General features: G+C 36.9%; 1 protein-coding gene across 1 annotated transcript in view; it reads right to left on the bottom strand.

Annotated features, from left to right (window-relative positions):
* RORB (RAR related orphan receptor B) overlaps window positions 1-8,300 on the bottom strand; it is a 44,714-nt gene extending 36,414 nt beyond the window's left edge. Inside the window, exons 1-2 of the mRNA XM_062599796.1 lie at window positions 7,999-8,300; window positions 275-386 (exon numbers count right to left, since the gene is read on the bottom strand). Of these exons, the coding sequence (XP_062455780.1) occupies window positions 275-386; window positions 7,999-8,300 (414 nt within the window). The remainder of the gene's footprint in view (window positions 1-274; window positions 387-7,998) is intronic.
* Window positions 8,301-13,080: the final 4,780 nt, after the last annotated feature.

Raw genomic sequence — 13,080 nt, 5'->3', positions numbered from 1 at the left:
ACGTATGACTTACATTTGCTAGCTTCTGTATCAGCACTTACACTGCATCAGATGTGATTAATTCATTTTTCAGACAAGGAGGCAATTCTAAAGACTATTTGATGAAAAAGGAAAGCAACTAGTAGAATTAGAAATGAAACACAACTATATCAGCAGCAGGCTTTACAGCCTTTGGCACCCCTTGTCTGAAAGAGTGTCACAGGGTATTATCACACACACAGATGCCTGAGGCTACTGCGGATGCTGACGACTGTGCTGTATTAAAATCTCATACCTTGCAGCCTTCACATGTGATGACTCCATAGTGTATTCCAGAGGACTTATCTCCACAAATTTTGCATGGTATCACTTCAATTTGCGCTGAAACAAACAAACACACACAATATCTATTTTGAGTACCTAATTATATTTCATTTCTTTCTTCCTCAAATGGAGATCATAAAAATTAGAGCTATATAGCAAGTAACCTGTTCACCCTTCCCAGAAATCTAAAACTGCTTTGTATTGTATTATATATTTTTGAATGCTTTGTTTAGAAGAATTTTACTTGCTTTGCATTATTTAGTTTCTACCATTACCCACAGAACTCTCTTCAATAGTTCAAGCTCTCTCACGACTAGTAAGCTTTTCCTCCTATTCTTCTCCTTTGTTTTTACTTGTAAATTTCATTACCATTATTGTTAATGACATTCATTACGGATCCTAAATAATTATCCAGATCATTCTTGTCTACACTTTTCAAATATTCTCCACTTTACTCTTCATTTTGCTGAGGTAGAATTACACAGCATGTTTCGATGCATTTTTCACAGCATTAAAAATGATGAAGCTTTCACATCCTTCAAAGTATGGCTTCAAGACAGACAAAGATACTAATTCCACTAACAGAGATGAGTTTTAAAGTGATTACTTAACTTTTCTTTCTCTGCAAGCTAACTCTTGCAAGTTTCAGCACTAATTTAGAAGTAAGCAAGGACCATAAACTGAGATGAAATATCTAGTGCCTGAGCTTTGGGATTCTGGGGCTAGGCAAATGTTTCAAAACACAGTCAGAGATCTAATGGTAGGCACTATATGAAGATGTTTGAATAGGGTTATGTTCAGACCACCCTTTTATAAACAAAATGGTCATTTAAGTCATAAAAGGAAAAAATATTCCAGATATCTTCCGTATTTTTTTTCTTTTACTAACATACCTGTTTGCTTCCCTCAGCTGAACTTTGAATTCTGAATGTGTTATTCTTGTCTGCACTGCAAGAGCACATGCTCTGATATGTAGGGAAAGCTTGTTTCTTATTCTAGGAAGACATGTCGAGGAGGAGAAATGCAAAATCTGCTTCGTCTCCCATTCATTTGTTTTCCTGTGTGGGATCCAAGCCTCTCTGTAATTCTCAACCTACTGAGTGATGACCATTATAGCTGGCAGGATCACTTTGCTGCATACCCAGGGGAGCAGTAGCACCAGTTCACATCCTTGGGTAGTACAGCTGAGAGCTTGTGTAGTCAGGCTACCCTGAGGAATGCTAACTCTTAGTATGCCAGCTGGACATGTACAACTCCAGAAGGGATTGGTAGACTGGGAAATAAGACTGTATTTTAGATGCTGATCCTGAAAAGAGTATTCCATTTCAAATTCATGGTCACTTAAAGGGGTCATAAATGCTAGAAAAAACTTAAAAAATATTTCACATTGTAAGCTAAGCACTAAGTGCCACTTCTACAGTGGATGGTTGTGGCAATACAATGAATGCCATGATCTGGATTTTGCCCAGTTTAAACCTCTAGTTATCATTTATCACTCGTGGCAGAAGACCAGAGTTTTCTACGAGTAATATTCTTGCTGACATGAGGTTCAAGGACTAAAACTCAGAGCAGTGTCCAGCAAAGGCTCCACACACCCTGTTGGAAGGTGCACCTCATCCTCCACTCCCTGGCAATTATATAGGCTACAGATTTACAGTAAGCTCCATTAGGTGAACATTGGCAGCCCGTGTTCTCTGGGAACTCAAGTAACTATTACCCTGGGACACTGTACCTCAAAGAAGCCACGGAAGAGAGATTCACAAATATCTGGAAAAGATTCCAGCTTGCCACTGTGAGCTCAGTTTCCTGAGATGTTATCACTGATCAAGTACATTTTTAAGCAAGGCTAGCACTAGTTTAGGCAAGCAAACTAGCTTTCAAATTGCTCCCAATTCAAAATGGTTAGGTTGAATTTTAGTAAACTGTAATTTGTTGTTAGTATGTTTCAGATGGAGAAGACCCAGAACCAAAATCTCAGATGTCTTTGTACTTAAGAAAAAAAGTTCATATCCAGAACATTAGCCATTCTGGCTTGATATCCTCACAAAATTGAAAGAAAATCTTTACAGAAAGAAAGCTGAAATTCCTTGGCAATTTTGCCTCTTCTTCAGTTTGATCTTGCTAAAAATTTCCCATGCCTTATTCCCACTCAGGTTATTAAAACATTCATACATGCACCTCCAGGTACTGAAGTTTGAGAGGATAGCTCAGCTAATTGCTCACAGATCCATGCTTGAAGTCATGTGCAAGTTGGGCTCTGGGACCACACACTGCTTTCTGTTGACAAGCCTCAAAGACAGATGCGAATGCAGGAAATACAGTGGGAATACAAGGGGATCCTCAGGACAAGACAAAGACACAGGAGGAAAAAATAAATAAAAACAATAAGAAGATACTTTCAATGTTGTTTACTTGCAGATATAGTCTGTAACTGCTACAGGAACAGCGACAGAGGAACCGATTCTGCAAGACTAACAGCACTAAGCTCAGTGGTCGTTACTGTGAGCAATCAACAATTCCATGTGTGACTTGTGCTTATGAGCACTACGCCAATGGTAAATATCTGTGGATCAGATCATTAAACGTTAAGACTTTTGGCTTAGATTAATATGAAACAAATACTTCAGGCCCACAACTCATCAATTAATTCAAATCCTTATTCAAAACTAATCATTTTACAAATTAGTAAATACAGGGTCTCTAGCAAATTGCTGCCACAGCTCTTTGGAGAACACACAAAAAAGGCAGCATTTTCAGGACACAGAAGGTGTTTGAAGAAGTTTGGAAAAGTAGACTCTGCTACTGTCTCCTAGGCCTTTCTTTTTGTTCATAAGACAGCAGAACAATTTAAGGATTCGTAACAGAAAACTTGAGTCATTAATTGTACAGGCCAGATGAAAAAGAAGCCACTGTATTCCCAGAAACATCTTGAATTACTGTAATTAACACCCAGTGTACCAGGTTTCTTTTGCAGATTTAATGATTGTCAGGGGCTACTACACCTTTTTCACATAGCATCTTTGTTCAGTCACCCAGGATTGTATGTTGTATTTCCTTCTCCCTTCTCCTCCTCAGTCAATAAACAGTTTTGGGAACTGTGTATTCTACCTCTCTTTATAAGTATTATAAAATAAGTAGCTTACTTCTGAACTCCTTATAAGTACAAAATAAATCCATTCAGTACTGTTTCCTGAATATTGAAGTAAAAATGGAATGAACTAATAGGGGAGTTGCCATAATAGTTACTTTCAGCAGCACAGGAAAAGAACTTATTTTATTCTGGTATAGTGAACACGAGGAAATGTATAACAGAAAAACTACTTATGTCCACTTTTAAAATCCTTCCACCTTCCTTCTTACCCATTTAATAATGCTATTCATAATAATAGCTCCTGCCTCTTTTCCAGCAATAGCAAAATTCTCAGCTGTCCACTTGCCCAATTTTTCCAAAAGCACATTTAGTTTTTCTCCTTCTTAAGAAGTATCACTCCATAAAATTCTGCAAAGCTATCACCATCCTGACGTATAGCAGAAAAGTAATAATGTTTGGATACTTGTTATATTGGTGAAATTAGAAATAAATTTGAAAATAGAAAAACAGTTTAACTTGCTAAATTCCTCCTGAAACAAAGATAAGAGTCAACAAGGCAGCTAACGTGTCAGTCGTGTTGGTGAGGACCGCCACTCATAGCCATATGTTGTCTGACAAGAACAAAGCAAAGCTTACTTTTTGTGTAATCTCAGTTTAACATCTGAGGAACTTCAGTAGAGACAGGACTATAATCTCCCAGACTTGTACTTTTTGTTCCAAAGGGAAAAAAGTCTCAAGCTTTCAATATTTAGTTCTTGATCAAAAGAGCAAAGTACAATGAGCATGAACTTTGAAAGGGAAGTCCCCTCTGCAATTTGGTGATCCAGGAGGGATTGTACTTGTAAACATCAAGGATAATCAGAGAAATAATGGGAAATAAAGCAGCTTCTTTACCTTCCAAGAATTCCCATCACTCTTAAGCTGCAGTTCTTAGAAAACTGCCAGCAGATTGGCCCTATTCACTTTCATGTTTATATCCCTAAGTGATTTCAAATCAAACGTAGTCAGCTTTTGTTTAGTTACCAATTTTGCTATTTTGTCTTGACCTCTGTGAGTTGGACATTTTCTTTTCCTGCACATTACCATCAGTAAATGTTTCCAGCATAAGTTATGCCACCAGTTAGATCTTTCTAGTTCCTTTGCAATTGGATTAGGCATTTTGTGGCTGTGCAGCAACACTTCCACTGCTTTGCATTTGTATTTAATAATCTGAAAATATAGTTGGGTTTTCCAGCCTCTGCTATACCTCATGCAGTAAGAACTATGACTTTAGCAATATCTAAGCAAGCTAGTTAATACTAGCTAATGCTTTAATGTGTCTATAGATACACATTTGCTGTCAGCCATGCCCCAAATGAGCTGTTAAAATCAGCAGATATGACAGAATTCACACTAGAAAATACCTGCTTCATAAAACCTTAGCATTTTTGCACAATCATATGAACAACCTTAGCTACTGGTTTGCACCCTGGACTTTGTTAGATCTGTGAATGCTGATGGGTCCATTCTGCCAAGGGCCCTCACCGCGCACGTGCAGCAATGCCAGTGAATCCCAAATACTGCTTACATGCCGGGACACACAAATACGCAAAATGCAGCAGTCTTGTGCATCTACATGTTCCACTGACCACACTGGGCACTTGATCTGTACACACTCTGTGCCAATTTGTCAAAGATTTCAAGGGAATTGGTAGTCCTGGCTATTTGATATCCAGAAATCTGATAAATCATTACTTAAAATAACAGAATGATAGATTACTACTAAAAATACTGTTTTCCCCATAAATTAGTACACTTGGCAGGTCTAATTTCCTTCATGGTCTCACGCTTTCAGATGAAATGTTTTTAATTCATAATGTCACTCAGAAGGTTTTTTGGTGACATATTTTCTTCCCCCTCACCTATGATTTCCCCCCCCCCCAAAAAAAAGAAAGAAAAAAGAAAAATAAACCCACTGCAGCTCACCTCTTCTAACAGATCAACTCCGTTCTTTATTACCTGAATGTTTTAAAGACTACAGAAGAAAAGCTTTGAAAAACTTTTGAGGCTTTTCAATGCAAAATAGTGATTTTTTTAAGCAGTTAGACTCTGCTTTCTTATTGCGTGTATTTAACATCTATTTTTTAACAGGTCAGGATGAAGTAGATACATGCACTACCATGCTTGTAAGACTGACAAAAAGTTTCGAAGTCGTACTTTAAAACTAATATACAGCCTTTTTGTAGATTTCACATATGAAAGAAAAATAAGTATATCTACACTGTAGATACACACTTTGGACAACTTTATTGAGTATGTTTATACTGTGGCCATAATGATGTTTAAAAACCATTGTCAAGTGCTTTGAAATTGATAGATGAAGAGTAATATAAGTTCAAATTATTACGGATGCTCCAGAACTCTAGGTAATCTCCCAATTATCCATATTATCCTATCTTATTGTATATCATTCATTACATACTGTTTTTGAAACATATCTGGAAAAAATAATTTCCGCTCATTATTTGTCTTTACATTCAGAGTGAACATGAAATTATAGTAGAAAAAAGAGCATAGTAGAACAACTTCTTCCCATCATAAGAACAGAAATAAACAAAAATGCTTTTGTTCAAATGCCCTTTCTTTCCCTTTCTAACTGTAACTACAATAGATCTAACAGAGTTATTTAATAGTTTATGAACAGTTGCTGTATGTTATGCTGGTCCAAGGATATAGACAAAATAAGACTTTTCAGGTAGATATTATATCTTTTATTAAACCAGTAGACATTTTCTTTTAAAAAGAAAAGCTTTGGGGTCATGATGAGTCTTTCATTGTACCTGAGATAGAAACAAAGGACTTCAAACCTAAGGCAGGTTAACAGTAATTTCTCAGAGCTGAATTTCATTATGCTAATCAATAAGAAAAGCTGAGCAATTTGTAAGATTGTACAAATGTGAGCAAGAGGATAACCATAAGAATCTTAAGAGTACTGACACAATGTCATGAGATAATTGATATCCACTTATATTGTATTATCAATCCTTTTTTTTTTTTTTTTTTTTTTTTTCCCTGCAGAAGTGGTGATTTTAATGAGTTAAAACCTACAGTAATTTAACAGAAGATCTGTAAAGTGGACTTCCATTAAAAGTTTAAGGATTTTTATGAGCCAGTGCTGGAGATGCTATTTCCTGGACTCAACTAAAAGCTCTGCAGCTGTTTCATTAAGAATGGCAGTCCAGAACTCAGAGAAACACCAAGAGGTTAAGAAGACCTCAAAAACACTGGATTTTTCTCTTAGCAGCTTATTTGTTTGCTTATTTTGGTGGAGACAGGCTGGACAAAGCGTGGGAAACACAGAAGCATCTGAGGCTGTCAGGACCTTTCCAGGAGTGGTGCGGGGAAGTGATCAAAATCAAAGGAACCATAAGTTTTCTGTGCAGGGCAGTGGAGGTTAGCACAGACTAAATGCAGCTCAGGGTCTGGATCAAAAAATATAAGGATCAGGCCCCTTGCCAGAAGCAAAGCCTGTCCTCTAAAAGGATGCACTCAAAGAGACCAGAAAGGGTCAAAGCATCAATAACTGTGATAGCACAACAACCACTCTGTAGATCTCTGTGGGAGCACATTCATTGACTCTCAACGTGGGCATTTCCATAATAAACTAGGGACTCTTTTGGTTTGTAACTCTTATGCAAAACTATGTATGCAACTTCAAAGGATGATCTTGAAGTAAAACAAGTTACCACACAACCGATACATGTTGCCAAACCCACAATTTGGGCTCCATAGGTGAGTTCAAATCAAAGTTACTTAATTAAATTCTCAGAACTGTAGTCTGTGCTCATAAAGATCTCAGAAACTTGCCTTATTCCCAGGGCAAGATTTAAGTGTGTAATAAATGCAAAATTCTTACTGTACAGTTTCCACTTCCTTCAAAGACTCAAGCAACGGTTCTGCTGATACTGCACACTTTCCCTAAAGAGATTACCATTGTAATCCCAAATATTATACTAACCAAGCTATCTTATATTTGAGCTCATCAGATCCAACGTTCTGCAAATAATCTCTAGCAGCTTTAGCTAGTGTTTATATAAGCTGGTCAGGATGGCTGTTTAAGCAATGAAGACCATGTTTTTCTATGCAACTGTCTACCTAGTAAAAGTGTGCTTGCTCAAACAATAGCAGCCAATCCAGAAAATACATTGCATATGCAAATTCTGTTGCAATTGCATTGCATATTCTGTTACCTAGAAGAAGCACACTTACTATTTACTCTGTCAAGCTATTTTTCATAATTTGTGTGAATATTCACTGACATATTTCACAATATATACAACATACACAAAACAATTTAGCAGTTTAAGGACAAAATATTTCTCCTCCTTCCTTATCTTTACTCAGTAATTTGCTTAGAAAGCTGCTCACTGCTCAAGGTGGCCTGGTGGTTGTGAATTTTTCTTTCTTTTTTTTTCTTTTCTTTTTTCTTTTTTTTCCTTTTTTCTATTTTTTCCCCTTTTTTTCTTTTTCTTTTTTTGAGAGCCTAGCAATCCCTGGTTACTTTTTTTCAGGATAAAGTGAACTTTGCAAGCTGAAGAACAGGGGGATGGGTATGAGCTCATAACTTATTTAAGCTTGCAGTGGAAGGCAAGCGGCAGCACTTAACCGAGCCAGAGCAGTCCTTGCTCATGGCAGCACCTTGTTCTCCAGCCTGCCGCTGCTGGGCTCCAGCTGCTGCACGCTCACAGCTCCTTTCATCCTCCGAACAACATATCACCTGGCTCAAACACCCCAAGTCTTCTCTTCTTCCCGTAACAGCCAAGGCCAGAACTTGACGCAAAGCAAAGCCATCAGGAGACATGAGGACTGTGGCATGGTTCAGGCCTCCACGCAAAACCAGCTGACACTCGGCAATTTCAGTACTCATGACTCAGGTGCCGCTAAACACAGCCTGAAACCCACAGGCTTCAAGTATAATCCTATTTAACCCCCCCCCCCCCCCCCCCGTAAGGCTGTTTATTTTCCAAACCACTTCCCTAGCACCTATGCTGATAAAAAAGAAGAAAGGCTGCAGGAAGGCCGTGGAGAGCGAGCCATCGGGAATGCCCCTCTAGGGCGGGGGCTAGCTGTGTAATACCAGGGTGCCCTGCAAACGATCAGGAATTTGAAGAGGTTTGTTCAAGCTGTGGATGCACACAAAATACAGTTGTGGGACCCACAGAGAGAGCAGCTTTGGACATCTGAGCAAGAACCTTTTCCATCCCCTCACCTTTCAGATATTCTATTTTCACACTTATTTTGACACTTACAAATATCCATTTTTGACAATCAGTGCAAGAATTGTGCACAAGTTGTAGAAGATGCAGAGAATTTAAAATGCTCATTTCTTTATAAGCATATAATCTAACACAAAAGAATCAAAAAGTATGTAAATCTTTGCTTCTGGATATTAGTAAGTTATACACTGTTAGAAATAATTACAATCAAAAATATGATAAAACCCAGAAAAATTACTATGTGATAATTAGAATGGTATTTTACCCTCTTATAAATAGGTGATCTTGCCATTCAAGTAATCTGATATTTATGTTTAATATTCTTCCCTTCTGCGAACATTTAATCACATATGGTAAGAACTGATTTTTTTCTAGCTCTCAAAACGCTCTGCCTTTTATAAGCTATTGCTATTGTTAAAGTTTCTGCAGGAAAAAAGCTATGTATAAAATATGAATTTTCAGAAGAATAAGAAAGTATTTAAGTACAAAAGTACAAAATCCAGAAATTGCCACATACGGTAAAGTACATATAAGGTCCAATAAATTTGTATCCTGTATGTTCCTTTAAAAAACTTGTATGAAAATTCTCTTTAAACACTGTTATGCTACCTGAAATCTTACCAGGGAACTGGGTACAGGACATTATATCCAAAGATGCTATTTCACTTTTCACGTTAAGAAAATGTAACTTAAAATGGCATGAACATACTGTTAAAGTATATTCAGTAGTTACCGATGATTTTCACAAACTCTAGAAAACAATTACTTTCCAACATTTCTCTCTCTTCTACACACAGTGCGCTATAAATATGTTACAGAAAAATCTTCCACATCTAACAATGATGTATAACAAGGATGTATCTCACACAGTAAGTATTCTGCTATGGAAATCATTTATAAAACAAAATAGCTTTCATTCTGATTTATCAATTAGACCAATTTATTTGTCAGACTAATTTAACTGATTTCCTTTAGCACTTCAGTGTTACTAGCAAGGCACCTCTCTTCTATGCTATTTTTTGATGAGACATGCCTGTAAGAATATTTAAATATTTAATTACAGATATTCTGCTCAGTCTTTAATACTCAGTTTTTCTTAAACATAACACCTCCAGTATGATTTTTAATCATTCTATCAGTTCCTGTAGCAAGCAAATGTTATAATAACTACATTTCTGGAAATTTATGGAGGTTTTCTTTCATTTGTCTAACACTGAAAATAAAGCATATAAAGTAGATCAGCTAATCTGTGAAGAAATGTGTGTATCACACTGGATCATCTGCACATAGGCATTTCAATACAGTAATCCCAAAATATCAAGTACTACAGAGTGTGGATCATGAACCAATGTATGGGAGAGGCAAAACAGAATGAAGGGGAGCATAAAGGGTCATTTTGCAAATTGGTAAGTACAGGTTTTTGTCAACATCCATGCTTTCCCCCCCCCATCCCTCACTAGTTCTATTTCCTGGAAGGTTTTTCATTCCTGGAATCTCTGTCAACCTAGCTGTCCACTTCAATTAAAAATGCTTAATTATACAGTTTTCTGACTGCCTTATGCAGGGTATCTTCAGGAAAATTTTGAGTGACTTGAATATTAAAATCTTATACTTTGATTAACAATACTAAGGTAAACCACAGGGCATAATGCAACCTTTTCTTTTTTCTTTCTTTTTTTTTTTTTTTTTAAGGCAAAACATTCTAGCAAGCTAAATATATTGTATATTTGCAGTCCTGATAAACCACTAATTAATGCAGCTTTTCATGTTAAATGTTTTACAGCTTGAGGCTTCTTGCCAAAATAACTAACTGTGATGCTCAAGGAAAAGTTCATAAGGAAGAATACATAAGCAAAGTTTATGTATTTATTTTTATTAATAAGTACGATCCAGTAGCAAAAAACGTTTTTTAAAAAATGGGATTTTTTTTGGTTTTTGTTTTTCTTTTAAGATAGAAAACCACTAGGCTGGCTGCCTGAGGAAAAGAAGGGATGCGGAAATGTGTTTCTGCTGGTACAGATTTTGGTTCTGATTAACACTAAGTTGGAGTAAATCTGGAGTAAATCAATACACTCAAGTTGCATTACAGCAGTGCAGCAAAGAAAAAGGATCTAATGTGCATTGCCTGTGACCTTATGTAACTGTCATCAAAGTCAATGGAAAAATTTCCTACCCACTTTCCTGGGGATTGGATCAAACCTTGCAGTATCTTCCCTGATACCTTAAGTATAATATAACTCCTATGAGGTAAAATGACAACAGCCACAGATAACAACAGGAAAACAACAAAAATTATTTCAGACCTCAAAGACTCTGAAATCCTCTGATGTTCCATTCTTAAAGCTTTTTGAATTTGATAGCATTTTTGCTCATCGTTATGGATTTTCACTTTTGCACTTTTTTATTTAAAATCCTTGCCCCATCTTTTGAAAAGCAATCAAATCAGCTGGAGATATTCCTGGATTTGCATCTGTTGCAGTCTGAAAAATGTTATACTTCCCGACTGTCTACTTACCAATTTAATCTGCCATCTTCTAACACAGTAGGAAGAATTAATCTTTAGTAAAACTCCAAGTGGAGTTGTCTCAGGGATAGATTTTGCACAGTGTGATTAAAATTTCTCTATTTATTCTTCATGGGAGTATCTTATATTACTAAGGAAGGGGGAAAAAAATGTTTGAACTCACCAGTTGCATCAGTTTTTATTCTGGGTTGAATATCACACATTTTTTCGTAAATAAGTAAGACGCCCAGGTGCAGAACAGTATTCTTCCCACTACTCATTCACTGTTACACCTGTGCTGTTGCAAAAGTGGAGTCTTAACAGACTGCATTAACAAGATTAAATGGGAGAAGTGATAAAGGCATAGACTGTTCCATTTCGTTAAGGAAGGGAGGAAGACCGCTTGAGGAATGGAGTGATGAAATAGTATTGTCTTCTGACACCACTTCATGTAGAACACATTTCTTACTGCAGTCCAATCATTCAAAAGTAATATTTCTTTTCTGGAAATTATAGAGATAAATCTCAGCTTTCCTTTACCATCAGTCATTTTTGTTTCTGCTGATACAAGTAAGGAATGGAGGATTTAAAATGGCACATGAAAGATGCATACAAAAGATGTCAAATTATTACAGATAATAAAACCATCTTGTGAAATAACACCTATATCCTATCCTACCTACTCCCTTCAGAGATAATGAATTGATTTGCTCACGGTGTTTTTATATTCCTTGTGACAGACGTGACTGAACTCCCCCGCTGGACTCCTGTTACCTTACTGTAACATAAATTGAATACTGGCTATCCTTAATTTGTACAGTGTGTGTGGGGGGGAATTTAGGGAGCTGGAGTCTGAAACTCCTGCTCTCAAAATGAACCTTCTAAAACAGTTGTCAGGATCCTGAAACTATTACTACTTTTTTTATTCCCCAGGCTCCCACACTGATCCCTGCCTCAAATCACATTCTGGTTCCCAGGTTATACCTGCAAGCGCATGTGGGAGCTGTCACATGGCACAGGCAAACGAAAAGGACTGCGAGCTTTATGTGGGCTTTCTGACACAGAAAAAAAATGTAGCACAAAATGTAGCTCTTTTACAGGACAGCTAATAGTTTGTATAAAGTGCCTCAACTAATTCACTTTTCCCTGGGGAGCCTTTTGGGTTCTCTGTGCTCAGAAAGAATTCCCCTCACCTCCCTTTTTGGAAATATTCCCAGACTGTTTTGCTGGGAGAGCTCCACCAGGTTACTTCATTTCCAGGCCACCTCTCCCTGCTAAACCATACTCTCATGCTCTAACCTTTTGCATAAAATACTTGTTGGCATAAGAGATAATTCACATTTTAACAGTTCCGTTATGCTAACTCTGCACCTTCATTCCCTTGGAATTCTTGCCAAAGACAAAACTGAGAGGACCTCATTTTCAAAATGCAATAAGCCTGCTACAAACAGAAGATAGTTAATCCCACCTACTGTTAATAAAAGGTGCTCAGAATTGCCACACAGATACTTTGCTTTCACTGTTTGTTCTGGTTTAGTAGTCAAGGAATTTTTAAAAAAGAAATTGATGTTAGGGGAAATATTAGGAGAGAGTTCCAAAGTTTATCAAAATAAGGAGTATTATTGAATATTATGAGAATACAAAAACCAAACAAACAAATACATGAGCTGGGAATATGCAGCCTGAAAAAATATTTTTCCAATAATGGGGAAAGTAGTCTTTGAAGGATAATAAGAAACAGGATAAGTTAATTACTTATAATAACTCTTTTAAATCTGTATAAACATTACACAGTTATTTTGTTTTGACTGTTCCTAGAATCAGTCACGTAGGCTACATGTTATTCTCTGAGTTTATAATCTTAAGTAAGGTCCCAAACTTCAGCATGCTGCATTTCAGATGAATAAAAATGCCCGAGCTTGCTAAAA

This window comes from Rhea pennata, chromosome Z, assembly GCF_028389875.1.
Source record: "Rhea pennata isolate bPtePen1 chromosome Z, bPtePen1.pri, whole genome shotgun sequence".
NCBI classification, from domain to species: Eukaryota; Metazoa; Chordata; class Aves; order Rheiformes; family Rheidae; genus Rhea; species Rhea pennata.
This window is presented reverse-complemented; position numbering and strand designations above follow the sequence as displayed.